The 15,229-nt window shown below is 46.1% G+C and overlaps 1 protein-coding gene and 1 long non-coding RNA gene across 2 annotated transcripts; one reads left to right on the forward strand and one right to left on the reverse strand.

Annotated features, from left to right (window-relative positions):
* Positions 1-2,777: 2,777 nt before the first annotated feature.
* ZIC2 (Zic family zinc finger 2) lies at positions 2,778-7,985 on the reverse strand. Its single transcript, XM_075918753.1, has 3 exons — positions 6,341-7,985; positions 4,488-4,651; positions 2,778-4,212 (listed from the first exon to the last, which is right to left on the reverse strand). Exons 1-3 carry the CDS (start codon positions 7,338-7,340, stop codon positions 3,922-3,924), a joined length of 1,455 nt encoding a protein of 484 aa, XP_075774868.1. The 5' UTR covers positions 7,341-7,985; the 3' UTR covers positions 2,778-3,921.
* Positions 7,986-9,241: 1,256 nt separating this feature from the next.
* LOC142827071 (uncharacterized) lies at positions 9,242-14,147 on the forward strand. Its single transcript, XR_012901461.1, has 3 exons — positions 9,242-10,043; positions 10,322-10,808; positions 13,565-14,147. It is a non-coding gene; the product is annotated as an uncharacterized LOC142827071 (long non-coding RNA).
* Positions 14,148-15,229: the final 1,082 nt, after the last annotated feature.

The raw sequence follows: 15,229 nt of genomic DNA on the forward strand, positions 1-15,229 counted from the left end.
CGCTTCCGGTCTTCTGCAGACCTGTTTCGTCCTGGCCTGTACTTTGTCTGCTGGGGAATGGAGCTTGCTGTCTCCAGCTCTTTGGTGCGCGGGGGCGAGAGGAGGGGTGCGGTGCAGTAGGGGGTCCGGGCCGCCAAGAGGGCTCCTGGCCTTGCCCGCAATTTGCCCTTGGTTTCCTTTCAGGGTGTGCAAAAGTGCAGCGAGCGAGACTCTCCAGGTTTGGAAACCCCCGGCTCACCCGGAGAGACAAAGGGAAATGAGAGGAGGGGGGCAGAGGAGAAAGGGGGGGGGGGGAAAGGTGGGAGAGAAAGGGCCAGCGCGAAAGAGGCAGAGGTCTGGCCAGCGGAGCCCTTGGTCCCGGTCCCTAGACATCCTTCAGCCCCACGGCTGCGGGCGCGGGGGGCTGTGCTGTCCAGCCGGGGGTGGCTGTGCACAGTGTCCGCTGGGAACGCGGCAGGGCTGGCTGTCGCCAGAGAAGTCACCGGGCTCAGCGAGGACAGGCGGGTTAAATGCGTCGTTAACTATTGCTATTAATAACATCAACGGCGTGGGCCCTGCCCGGGTCCTGGGAAAGCCCGGCAGCCTTACAGGGGGAGGCGATCGCTGTCCTCCAGGCAGCGGCGAGCCACGTCACATTCAAGTTCAAGTTCATGGCCAGTCAGGCGAAGGGGGAAAAGCCATTCTCGTGACCACGGCTGTTGCCCTCTCTTCCCCAGGGCCCTCCGTGAAAAGGCAGCGCTGTCAGCCAGGCGTCGGGCACGAGGGTTACTGTTCTGTCTCTGCTGCTCCGAAGTAAGGGCTGGGGGGCGGCCCTGCTGTGGTTCCGGTGGCGACGAGGGGTTTGGGGGGCGTGTGTGTGGATTTTAACATATAGCTATTGGGCCCTACGGCGGGGATCCCACGCCAAAGCAGGGATGAGGCTGCAAGAAACGCAAACACAACTCAAGCTGAGGGGGGGCGAATCTGGTGCCAGGGCCAGCGAGGCGAAACCACAGTCGCTAGCCAGCGCGGTGCAAACTTCTCCCGAGGTTTGTCCTGGCGGGTACACGGAAGCGATCAGTAGCTGCTCCGGAATGCTCTGGCCAGCCCCTGAGCCGCGAAGGAGTGGACCAGCCAGGGCTCCGAGGCTAACTTCGAGTCGCAAGAGGCTGCCTCTTCCTCCAGCCTTGTTCTCCCTTGTCCTGCCAGGATCAAGGGACTTCACCTCCTACTCAACACAAACCCGCGGGGGAAGAGTTTTTAGGACTAAAAAAGAGCAGAGGAATCATTCTTCAATGGTACCTTCAGCTCTGAGTTAATGTCTATACTGATTCCCCTCCACTAGCTTCAAACCGCTCTGAGAGAGGGTAGCAACAAGAACTGGCTGCTGGTGCTGGGGAGGAGGCTACGAAAATAACCAGAATTTCAACCACGGTTTGAAACACTTTTTAACCTGGAACAAGACTGTTGTTATGAGGTTACATTTTTCAATAAGAAAAAAAACTTCACTCAAGCTGCCTTTTCCAGTGAGATCTCCAAGGGATCGGCGGTGCGCGGGTTTAATAATTTCGTGTAATATTATTACAGATCATAAATTAGATTTTAATAGCTACTTGATTACTTCAGGGTCTTACATTATGCAACGCGAATTAACGCCAGACTCCAGCCAGCAGAAGGGCTCAGTATAGAAAGGACAGTCTACAGTTGTACCAAAACTTTGCTTCTAGAGCAGCATTTGGGAAGATTTTCCTCGACTTCTTCCCTTTTCCCCTCATGTGCTTTAGTCTTCTCCTGCTGGGCATGTATCATTCATTCCTATCCGTATGTTATTCCCATCCAGAAAGAAAACAGGATCCCACAAACACATCGCTCTGAACTCAACTCCCCAGCCATCGTGGGACACTTCTATTGTCATTTAAACTGGGAGAACAAAAGTAAATAAATAAATAACTGGAAGGAATGGAAGCTGACGTAGTTGGCTATGTTTGAGAGGCAAACGTATCTGTACATGTTTTTGCTGAAAACAGACTAGCCACAATAGGGCGCTAGGAGACCCGTTCGAACGATTTGGCTCTTCGAGCAGCCTGATTTCCATACCTAGGTGGCTAGAAATCGGTTTGGCAAAGTCCAAGCTTTCCAAGATTCCCAAACTGTGCCACACACGTCTTGGGTGTCTTGATTATTCCGGTATTCCGAGAAAGCTGTTTCCTTCCCATTAAAGGGGAAAATCCCCTTTTATTTGAAATCTAATTCCTTCAGAAACTCTGGGTACTTTGTGACATCCTTGCAGGCTCTCACTAAAATCCAGCGGTACATAGGAGTTAAGATCAAGAGTTATTCTTTTTCCCTGCAAACGCTCGACTAATACCTGTAGCTTTCCTTGTGTTGGTTACTTATTTAATACATTTGAAGTAAAATCACTGTATGGATTTATTAAAATTAATTTTAAAAGAAAAATGAAGCTACCTTTTGTCACTTTCATATAAACTGTACAAATATTTTAAGGATTTAAAAAAATAATCATAAATTTCAAATGCCACGACCAAAGGCACACCTCTAGATCAATGTTTGGGAATTTCGAATCCACCAACAGTCCAATGTACAGTATTTTGATACATATTGAGTAAAACAGGAGACAAATGTGTACTTTCCAAAGGAAAGCTCAAGGTATCTTATATTCAATGTAAACATATAGCTCACGGATATATAATGTTATTGTTTTATTAGCATATAATGTAGGGGATTGTTTTTTTAAAAAATAAGGGATGTTTGGAGGAAAATTAACGCTGTCCTAACTAAAGACATTTTATTATTTTAAAAGAATCGCCCTAAGGTGATTTTGCTAGTTTTTAAAAATATTTTACATGTTCTAGCCACATTGAATTTCATTCTTTAGGTGAAACCTATCTAGTGCAAGAAAGCCTTTAGACATAAAAAGAACCAGCACGTGCAGTTTCAACACATTTTATTATATTTCTGTATGCATTACTCTCAAAACATCTCACAAGAAATGATGAAACCACTTAAACCTTCAAATAAAAAATCTGAAACAGTTTATGCTCACAATTGTACATATTTATAGTTAAGAAACATTCTTTATAAATACTGTTTCCTCTGTAGCAAGTTAATACCATAATTTAATTACAAATGGATAAATATGGTAACAGGTATTTACAGAAGGAAGGGTGTTATTAGGGAAAAGCTAACGGCACGACGTTTATTTTTCCTCACAATCTTCCAAACAGGAACTAACAAATTGAACTTGCAAAAGCACTAAAACATCACATGTAAACCCAGCTAACAGAAAAATACATTCACAAGCGTTGTTGTTGGTGGTGTGTGTGCGTGTGTGTAACAGAATGGAAACTTTGGCACAGTTTTTCCCCCAGTCTATAGTTGAATTAAGTTTACAATCAAGTTGCCTCTTAAAAAGGAACACAATATTCATCATCACAGTTACAAAAGAAACCATTTTCTTCCACGTTACTTTTTTTTTTCTCAAATGGCTGAACTAAAAAAAGAAAAGAAAAAAAGTCCATCACTTTTGGGGGGTGGGCATGGGAGGAAATCAATCCGTAGTTTACAAATGGGACGAACGTCTATACACCAAGAATCCAATAAAACTTCGTTTACCACCTTGGAGGAGGAAGGAGGAGTCCTCTATATACACAGCTGGTCGGGACGGAGGGTGCTGGGGCAGAGGGAAGGAGGCGGAGGGGGGGGGGCCAAGAAAAGTTTAGCTCTGGCGGATTTTGTTTTGTTTTGGAGGCTCTGGAGGGGGGTTGCTCTCCTCTGCTCCGGAGCCACTGAAGTTGTTAATCCTTTCGCTGGTTTAAACCCAAACCAAACACGATCCAACACCTTCCCGGCGTGGCTGCTTCTTCCTCCCCCTCGACGGGAGGGCAGGCGGGAGGGCCAGAGCCCAGCAGTCCGGCAGGGCCCCTACACGTACCATTCGTTGAAGTTGGAGGAGAGGCCGCTGTGGCTGCCGCTAGCCCCGCCACCCCCGCCGGCTCCGTTGCTGCTGCCTCCCCCGCCGCCGCCGCCGCCGCTGCCCCGGTGCACAGCAGACACCGCCGCCGCCGCCGCAGCCGCCGCGGCCGCAGCCGGGGACAGGTTGGTGGTGCTCTGAGTCTCGGCGCTGGGGGACACCAGCCCCGGGGGGGTGGAGGACTCATAGCCCGAGCTGGCAGCCGGGGACGATTCGGAGCCCTGAGGGGAAGATTCATGGACCTGCAAAGCAAAGGCAACAAGACAGGGTGGAGTAAGTGTCCCCGTGCGCAAGGCACCCAGCCAAAGCTCACACCCCCCATCGCGGGGTAGCGCGCTCCCAGGGACCCACAGCTGGCCTCCTTCGCCAAGCAAAGGCTCCCTGGACTTTATCACCTGGTGGCGAGGCGGCTCCGGGTTTTGCTTCCCTTCCCACCACAGAGAATGCAAGCTACAGCCTTCCCCCAGACCGACCCCCTCAGAGCATGTCATCTGGCAACACTGCCCTGGCCTTATACCTTCATGTGCTTCCGCAGAGAGCTGGGGTGGGTGTAGGATTTGTCGCACATTTTACACAGATAGGGCTTATCTGAAGTGTGGACGTGCATGTGCTTCTTTCTATCGCTGCTGTTGGCAAAACGTCTGTCACAGCCTTCAAATTCACACTGGAAGGGCTTTTCTCCTGGAAGAGAAACAATGAGGATTTGGGTATAGTAAACAATCCACTTGGACTTCTCCCCTACTTATTGCACAATGGCCCACAAATGCCTGCCTTAAAATAGGGGTGCGTGGCAAGAATTGTATATGTCCCCTCCTTTTCAATTTCTAATGATTTTTGTTACCAAACGTCCGATTCACCAAAATGATTTAAAAGATTGATTGCCCTGTGTGGATTGATTTCTGATGGCGCCGTGATTTGCAGCTCTCAACTCATCACTTGGTTCCAGAGCAGACGTTTTATCATAAAATATAAAAAAATATTGGGGCCATATCTTGCCATTGCTTTCTAAGCTGGACTCCCCAGTGAAACCAGCCAGGAGCTCTGCGTCAGAACTGGTGACACGACATGGCTCCAGCGAATTTACGGGTTTTGTTTTTGTTTCAACTGGTGCTATCAGACAGTCGGCTCGAAAACGGTTTTTAAAAATCGAGCCGTTTGCACCTTCATATAAAATCCAGCATCCTGCCACACGATAAACCATTAATAAAAGAGTTAAAGCCAGACACATTTTATTTCATGGATGGATCTTCGAAGTAAACACACATCCGCTGGGAAAACTAAATGTCTGTAAAATACTCCATTTAATTTTCATTCTATTTCTTCACCTTCTTGCCAGAATTCCAAATGGTCAGAGTAATTTGGAGGTGAGAACACAAACATCCCCCCGTTTGGAGGGGGAGCCATTTAACATTAAATTCCATTAGCACCTAAATTGTTTCTTAAAGACATCCGCTCAGACACAATGACTTAAGTGCGGGCATTTCATGCAAATAAATTTCTCAAATTTTAAACCTTGTTAAAGCTCGTCTGGCACCTAGCACCATTCTTAACACTTAAGGAAACAATAGGCCTATAGATCTTACCCGTATTCAAGTAAATATTTATAGTCGAAGTTGCTAAAATATTTGTCCGTCTTTTATGAAATACTCTGGCACAATTCTAAACTGGGAGGAATAGTAAATGAATAATATATGAAGCAGGATATTGCGTTTGTTTTGTTATTGTTCAGCTAACGCAATTTACTACCAGGAAGTATTGTGTCCTTCTCTCATATCTGACCTGATTTTTTGTGTAAGTTTCTGAACCTCAACTCCTCTGCTACCTATTACATAATTTAATAAACTGTTGCAACGCCACCTTAAACCACCTCCTCACGTGAGACTTTAAAAACACTTTCTAAATTAGACATTTTATTGCTTTAACTCACACCATTTAAATTTAATGAAAAACATTCCCAGAAAGCAGCATTTCGCCGCTTACTACGAGCTATTGTATATTTAAAATACATAGGCAGGCACACACCGAAGTCCTATCCAAACGTGTACATTACTTACGGACAATATCTTATCGACACATATCACCATCCTACTTTAACAGCATTAATGAATAGAGTTCGCTTTGTATTTTACATTGAAACGGGAAGAAGTCAGTCACATCTTGACATATTTCCACATTCATAAATGACCACAGAAATAAATCAATTGGCAAAAATTAAAAAAACAAATCCGTTCACAAGGAAAGAACAGGAGAAAACGCCCGGTGAAAGGCAACAGCACGCTGACATGGAAGTGTTTACACCCGGGAGCATGTTTAAGTGCATTTTTAGACAAACAAACCATTTTTAAATCTTCGAACCCCCAACATAATTACCTGTGTGTGTCCTTTTGTGGATTTTTAGGTTTTCTGATCTGGCGAAAACTTTCCCACAGCCCGGAAAGGGGCAGGGGAAGGGCTTCTCTCCGGTGTGCACTCGGATATGATTGACCAGTTTGTATTTGGCTTTGAAAGGTTTGCCTTCGCGGGGACACTCCTCCCAATAACAGATATGGTTGCTCTGCTCGGGTCCCCCAACATGTTCCACCGAGACGTGGGTGACCAGCTCGTGCATGGTGCTAAAAGTTTTATTGCAACTCTTTTTGGGGTTGCTCAGCTGCTCGGGGTCTATCCACTTGCAGATCAGCTCTTGCTTGATGCACTGTTGTCTCATGTATCGAAAAAAGGCACCTGGGTGGTGATGGTGGTGAGCTGCCATGTTCATGCCCATATTCATATTCATGGGGCCATACTGGTTGTGCAGCTGAGCCGCCGAGTAGGGATCAGTCCTGGGGCTAGAGACCTGGCGGTATTGATCCGATCGGGCGAAGACCTCCCCGGGCAAACCCAGGCGCATCTGCCCGTTCAGGACATTTTGGGAGGCGTGGGGGCCGTGCTGGTCGTGGATGCCCGGGAAGAGGATGTGGCTCTGAGCGTCCGTGTGCGGGTGATGGAGGGTCCCGGCCGCAGGGCCAAAGATCCCGTGCTGGCCGCCAGCCGAAGACGAGTCCCCAAAGCCCCGGCTGCGAAACAAGAAGTCCCGCGTGGAGTTGAAAGGCGCCCCGGAATAGGAGCTGACATGGGCAGCGTGGGGACCCAAGGCTGCCGCCGGGTAGCCGGGCGCCTGCGAGGTGAAAGCCGAGCTCTGGCCGGGAGAGAGATCGTGGGCCCCGGGGTTGAGTTTAAAAGCCCCCATGTGGGCTGCCGAGTCCACAAAGCTGTTCTGCGCCGCCAGGCTCAGCTCCCGGTCCTGCATCTCGGCGGCGGCCGAGTGATGGTGCCGAGCGAAAGTGCCCACTCCGATGGCAGGGAACTGGGGTCCGGCATCCAGCAGCATGGTCCTGCCGCTCCGCTTCCTCCCCCCCCGGCTGCTACTCTTCCTTCCCGGGCACACCCAGCAGCAGGATCCAGGGACCAGGCTTCCCCCCGCTGCACCGATCCGCACCAGCAGCCGCCGAGCGAGCCACCGAGAGAAGAGTCCAAAGCCAGGCGGAGAACCAAAGTGTATTAAAGGAGCTGAGGCGGGGGCGGGCGGGCAGGGCAGAGGAGGGGGAGCAGGGGGGGAGGGATGGAGGGAGGGGTGCGATCGCGCTGCCTTTCCCTGCAAGTCACGCGCGCACGCACATACACACACACACACACACGCACACACTGCCAAGGCAATGTCACTGCCGCCGCCCTCCGCCCTGTAGCCCCGCAAAACCCCGCACCCCGCCAGGAGCTGGCCTCCTCCGTGCCTCCCTGCTCCCCAGCCTCGCTGGCTTCCCCCGGCTCCCCACTTTCTCCCCTCTGCTCTAGGCGGCTGGGGGGGGGGGTCTCCTCCCCTCCCCCTTCTCTTGTTTTATGCCTCTTCTTCCCGGCTGAGCATTAGATGTGCCTCACGTAGTAAAACTTGCAGCCACGAATTCCCAGCGCGGAAAGGAATCCGACGCGTCTCTGTCCTCCCTCCTCTCTCTCCGCAGCCTCCCCGCTCTGTAAGTGGGGTCTGAGCGGAGGAGGGGGAGGTGGGGGCGGGGAGAGGAGGAGGAAGGGGGGGGGGGAGGACAGGGCGTACAAACAAGAACAACAATAAAAGAAGTGATCTCCCTCGCGGGGTCTCTGGGCCGCGCGCGCGCTGCGGGGGTGGGGTGGGGGGGCTCAGCAGCGGGACTCGCAGAGGAGCTGGAGGGGGGACGTCCAGGGCTCGCCCGGTCTCCTGGCTGCGCCCTCAACGCGGGGTTTTATTTGCCTCCCGTTTCTCGCCTCCTCTGTTTATTTCGCTGGGCGCTGCTGCTGCTGCTTTTATTTCCCCCCCTCCCCGCCCCTTCCCCCCGCTCCCAGCCTCTCGCTCTGACTCTGACTGGACTGGCAGCGCCTCTTCCTACGCCCCCTTTAACAGCAGCCCGGTCATCCTCCCGGCGCCTGCTCATTGGCCGCACTGGCCTCTTCCATCCCCGCGTCCCCCTCCGAGCGGCTAATCGCGGCTGGCGCTTGCCCGGCTCCTTCCCGCCTCCCCCTCTCGCACCGAGCCTGGGCGGCAGCGGCAGCGGCAGCAGCAGCAGCGGCGCTGGACTCTCTCCCTCCCCACCCCCCAGCCACCCCGCCCCCGAGCTCGGCCACAGGGAGAGGCAGCGCGGGGCTGCCCGCAGCTCCAGCCAGCAAGTGCGAGCGAGGATGGAAACGGGGGTTTTATCGAGCCCCTTTTTGCTGGGGGAAGAGGCAGAGCCACCCTGCATTTGTTGTCTTGGGGGGGGGAGGGAGCAAACCAGGCGCTTAAAACATGAACATGGGAGGGGGGGACGGACCTGCCAATACTGCCGCTCCCCTCCCCCTTTTCCTCTTTGCTACCAAAACAAATCCACCAAAGCTTCTAAAGGGAGAGAGAGAGAAATGGAACAGGGCATTGATGACAGTGCAATTTCATCTGGGAGAGGAAAAGAGAGAGAGAGAGAAACACCAAACAACAGTTATTGGGTCTGCTAAACCACTTGTCTAGAAGCCGAAGAATCAAACTGCATATGCATGCTCCTTTCAGGCCATTGGGTTTGATTTTTTTTTCTAATTTCTAACAATAACCCGCAACAACACAATTTGCTGTGCTTTAAAAGCCGTATTATTAGAGGGGAGGAATAAGAATAACAATAAATAATAATCAGAACAAAGCAGCACACCGAACAAGTCCGCTTCCCCTCCCCCTCCAGTAAATACATGTCTGGCCCCTGGTTGGGTTTGTTTTGTAGTGGCTGAAAAATAATCATGTTGGGGCGAGTATCCAATAAACAAGGCGCTTTAAAAAATAATATTTGTAATATTGACCTTTCTGCACTCAACCTGACGTTTACACTCTAATCATCTCTGTGTTCACCAGAGCGAATCAACCCAAAATGTAGTGATTTTTTTAAAGAGGCGGAATAAATACTATTACCAGCGACATTGCTGTCCTCACGTTGTGGTGTATTGCACCATATACAGCCGCTGTCAGAAGTGGACTTTGCATGGGTGGAGGAGGATTTTTAAAAAAACTCGCTTGATGGACAGACAGACAGAGAGATAGATTAGATGTGATGATAGTACCGTATCGAACTTTATGCGAAGTGAAAACAGCATTGCAAACTGCTTTTCTCCCCTGATTTGCTTACATTACGATTCTCCCCTCCATTAAATGGTTAAAAGCAATTAAAAGCCTGCCCCGGAACAAGCTGAAACATAAAAATATCGACGGGTTTATTACTCTTCCTAAAACGCGAGGGTTTTCTTTATGAATAACAGGAATTCCTTCTCATCTAAAATGGTCGTTAAAACCCACAAACTGTAAATGAATCGAGACACACTCGTCTGTTAGCTAAAGCCCGGAACCGTTCTTCCAAGCGGTCCCTTGGACGTGTCTTTCTACGGGAGAGTGCTGCTCCCAGAAGTTCTCTTTCCAGACTGCAGAATTTGTGCATTTGTTGTCCTCGTATTGACCCTGCAGCCTATGCGACCAGACAGCGAATAGATTATATTGTCCTTTCTCTACAATGTTCCGAAAAGGAGGATTTGAGGGATAGCTCCTGAATCAAAGGTAGGGAGTTAAAGCACAATGTGTGGAAGTTATACTCAGCGACGCTGTCTGCCTCGGGAAAAATCGAATAATCATGAACTCTGGTAGCCAAATATGCTTACTTATTTAGACCATTTTTCAGCAGAAGAGTTTAAAAGAAGATTCTGACTCTGAGAAAGGACGAGCCCCCTCCCCCGCAAAGGTCCGAGAAAAATACCGTGGTAAATGCATTGCATAGAAAAACAATGTTAACATATCCAAAATGCCTACCTTTTTCTTTCTTTCTTTCTTATTCACAGATCACCCTGCTGCTGTGTTCTGGCTCTGCGGCGTCAAGTGGCTGCATTGGGACAGTTCGGGGAGAATTCGTTAATTCCAGCCGGAGACCCCGCAGGCTGGACTCACTTTGCTATTCTTTCAGGGCTCCAGTTCTACTCTCTCTGCAGGAAACAGAGGAGCTGATCCAAGTTCAAAGTCATGTCGCCGTCCCCTCTAAGAAGTGCTTTATTTCTCTACGAACCGCAAAACCCCTTTCCCCCGTGTCACAGGGTGAAAAGGGAAAGAGAGAGAGAGGAGGGGGGGAAACCTGCAATCGCTTTCAGGGGCATTGCCAGAAATGCAGACTTAAGCTCATTCTTTAGAGGGAAGAAAGCGGCCAGTCAAACTCCCTTCTAAACTGTTTTAGTGAAATAAGTTTTTCAACAGGTTTGTGGAAGTGCCCGCAGTGCAGTGCTGTCAGACCCGCAGAACAAACAGCCGCTTCACTGGGGAAACATATCCCTGTTTGTAAGTGTTACGTATTTCTCTTTAAATCTGCACAGCTCTTACTACTACCGATTGCTTATACAGCGAGGGTGCTAGCAAGGGATTTTTCCTAACTTCGTATATTGTCTTCGTCTTTTATAATCTTCTACTTCCGAGGTACCAACCTTTAAGAGAGCAGCTCACTGTTAGAATGTAAACTCAACTCGATTTTTTTCCACGAGATTGTTGTTTACATTGGAAGTGAGGAGTAATTGTATTATAAAAGTTGATATAGACCCGTGCATGGGTTGGTTGTATGAGGATGAATTTAAAGCTATATATATATATAGAGAGAGAGAGAGACAGAGAGAGAGAGAGAGAGAGATCGCCTTTAATATTATATAATATTAGGGTTAAGAAAATAGAATGCATTATTTAAAATAGAGATAAGGTGCGCAAATTCAATACAAAATCCGAGCTTTGTTTCCTTATGGAGCACAAAGAAGGAGTGTAAAGGAGGGATGCTCTATTTAACCAGAAAAGAACAGAGCAATTTAACAGAATCACTTGCACCGTTGTCTGTATCACAGACACTCATAAATTCAACAAGATCATCAACAGGATATTAAGTTGCAGGTTACCTTTGATTTTGCCGATCCTAGCCACTTCTAGGCCGTTCGACCTATGACCCGTGAAGACCACATGTGTTGTGTTGTAGCCTCCCTCTGTAAAACACACTTTGGAACAAAAGTTCTTTGTCAGAGTTTAATAGAAGTGTAATGTAAAAGAAAAGGGAAATAATGAAAATCTCAGCCAAAGTTGTAACTTTTAAATGCCATTTCTTAAAACCCACTACAACCTATAGGGAACCTACAAAGGAGCACCTTTCTTTCATACCATTAACATTTATTGTTCTCTCAGCTGTACTTATAAAAAAGTTGCTATATAAAAATGAATTTGCCAGTGATTTAGCGATGCAGAGTACAGTGGGGTTTTTCTTTAAAGAGATGAAGAATCGGCCAAGTAACAGCGAATACTTGGACAATCTTTTAACAGTAGTTATTATGCTACTGCATCGCACCGCAGGTTTATTTTTGTCACACCAGACACTCTGAATCTCCTACCAGCCTGCAGGAATATTTTTATAACAGTAAAAATAAAAAATCCAAACCCCACTAAAAGCAAGATGTTAAACACGAATGTGTAATTTTACTGACACACCTTTTTCAGATGGAGGTTGCCTTATAAATGCTAGTGACAGCAGAGCAGCTCTGCAATAAACTGCACTATTATTGCGATAGACTTTGTAATACAATTTATGCTGTCATTCATAAATAACAATGCCATATGGTAACCATATTGCTTATACAAGTAAAGCCGTCAAAATGTCACCATTTGATTTATCTCAACAGCTTCTTCAAACGTTGATGTACAGATACAGAGAAAAATACGCCCAAATTTGAACTAAAATTAATAAACACTGTGTCATGTAAAGCACTCTTTACTATTTAAGAAAAGTCTTAGGGGATATATCGGACTATTAGAACTATTACATGGATTTACTAATTGCTAGTGTATTGAAAAGGACTGCTTTTAAAGTTTTGTTGTCATATAAAAGTATATTTGAAATATAATTGTAGTTCATTCGCCATATTTTATATGATTCAGTGTCTTTATTTTTTCAAACAATATTATCAGTCCTTTATCACAAAAGCATTGTGGACTAAATGGCTACTGTTCAATTAAATACGTTCAATGTGTAATGTACCATGATGATGACTTCTACCTTCATTTTGGATATATGAAAAAGAGGCTATGGAAAGTTGGCGTTTATTGTTAACAGCTGAAATTTAAAAGAGACCCAGCATGTGTAAACTATATCCAGTTGAGCACTGCATCGGGGGGCGGAGTGGGGGGGATCTGGACTCCCAAAATCTGCTGCTTTTTATCTTTAGGCCATTTCACTCCCATGTGTTTATGCGAGAATATATGACGTTTAATCTTAAACCCCCGCACTGTAGTGTGACCAAAAGTAAATCCAAGTCTCTGACTTCTTTGTGGTAATCCAAGAAGTCCTACTTTTGGAAATCATTGCCAAGAGCGTCCTCTCAATGACTGGACTGTACATTCCACATATACATCTATTCTGTAGCAACAACCAGTTCGATGGCATTTTCACGAACTTGCAATACCACCCAACACAACCTGTAACAAAAACAGGCATGTGTAAAGAGACCCCTGTTTTGAAACAAAGAGAAGAACCTGTCTTGTGTACATATGCCATTGTTAGTGCAATGTACAAACAAATCAACCTTGGCTTCTTTTATTCTTCTATCTGAATTTGGGGAAAGTGATGGGGTGTGAAACAGGGTATGTGAGCGCATGGGTAATCTTCATGTCAACAAATACTTCCCGTTTATTAACACATATGTCTTTGTCAGGGCTCTTTCCCCTAGTGCTCTTGGTAACAAATAATTATTACCCAAGATACGGCACCCAGAATGGGGTTGCGACTCTTTCTGCATTCACATCCTTTTCTAATAAGAGTTTCTGAGACTATTGGTGCGTCACCCTTGAACTGTGAGGACTCCACCATTATTAGTGTGAAGAGCCTACCATAGAATTAATACTTGAAACTCTTTCCAACCTGAGTCTTCCCTCGCAGACACACTCTGTCGTGTTTTCAATATCTTGCCTGTCAGAAAATAAACCTGCCATAAACCACGCCTGGCTGACTATAGGGTAATTTACGTTGCCATAAACATGGATTTTCCATTCTGTACGTCTTTTCCCCTTAGATCAAGAACAAATCTACAAACAAATAAAGTAAAGCTGCCAGAAAGCCTTCCCGTTCACGTCCCTTATCGTTTATTAATTGCCTACACCCTTCGGAAAGAAACTTGTATCTGTTCAATAATTAAGGGCGTGCAATCACGCGTTCTGCGGCAGCCTCTGTGAATACAGCCTTACAAGGCGCGAGGTAATGGAGCGGGGAGCACCTTGCAGGAGGAACAGGAGGCCGGCTTGACAGATATCACTGCATGTGTCCAAAACTTGCAGAGGTTTAACCAAGTTTGGTGCTGAGGAAAGTTTGGGGGTGTCTTGTTGACTGTTTTGCTAAAAAGGAATCTAATGTGTGTGTGGGAGGGGGAGGATCTACTTTAGCTTTCCTTTACTAACAGGTTTTAAGGACTTGTTGAGGCAAGCTTTAATTGTTTTCTCATGTTAATTGTTCCCCAGAAGGTTTGTATGTTATAAAATATTGTTCTCTTTTCCCCTAAATATCAATAAGATTTGCATTAAAGGCGATTGACTATAAATGGTGCTGGTGCTCATTAGCATATATTTACATAATACAACTACCAACAAAATATTTAAAGCACACATTAAAGGCCAAGACAGATGTATATTTTAAGTAGAATATTTTAAAAAATACTTTAAAGAATACTTTTCTTTGGCTTTTATAAACGGCCTTCTGGGCATTTATTTGAAATATTTATATTGGACAAGAGATTCATCCATTCAGGAGCGTTTAAAGGGACTTTCGGGTTTCTAAAACTCTCTGGAGATGGAGCTGTGCCTATTTATGTACATATGTATTTGTGTATACTCACGTAGACATGCTGTGTTTGAGTGATCTTCTGTGTACTCTCACACACATACATAAATAAATACAATATAAATCTTTACGACAATTTAGGCCTGATATTAAATCATGTTAGTAGTCATAGATAGTCATTTGACTGGTTTGAATTAATATTTTTTTAAATTCCAGCGTCTAAAATCAAAGTACCCGAGTAATTGCCTACATATTCCATGGTTTATGTTTACTCAGAGATTGACGAGTTTTCATGAGATTATTTAAACCTCATTCGTTTATCTTTTTTTCTATCGTTTAACCATAAAATATTTTCTTTATTTTACAGTCACCATAAAATGAAATTGATCAGAGGGATATATTTGAATTAAGACATATTAAATCGATGACAGATACATATCATGCTGTGTTTAACAAGAGTTGTACAAGGAGGCGTGTACAAGATACCGCATAGCTGCGATACTATTATTCACGTTTACAGCTTCTCCTCCATGCATTCACCCATTAAACCATTAAATCTCAAGTAATTCAATAAAACGCAGTGCTTAGAATTTTGGTAAAAAGCTATTTTGAAGAGAAAGAGTTTTATTGCACAATAAAAACATCAAGCAGACCATTTTAAAAGCAAGGGATTGTTTATTTTTGTTCTTTTCTTTTAACCCGACTAAAATCCCAGAAGATCTTCATACAGTGCTGACGCTTTCTAGAGGGGGGTTCCAACACTTTTTGCAGGTATTCCTGTGTGACACAAAGCTACAATACCGTGTGATGCGCAAACCCCAGTCTGATTTAAGGAAATGTAAAGTGAACTGTTGTTTCTAAAGAGATTATGGTCCAAATTCTGCTTCCTTACCCAACCTTAAGC

This window comes from Pelodiscus sinensis, chromosome 1 (assembly GCF_049634645.1).
Source record: "Pelodiscus sinensis isolate JC-2024 chromosome 1, ASM4963464v1, whole genome shotgun sequence".
NCBI lineage: Eukaryota > Metazoa > Chordata > Testudines > Trionychidae > Pelodiscus > Pelodiscus sinensis.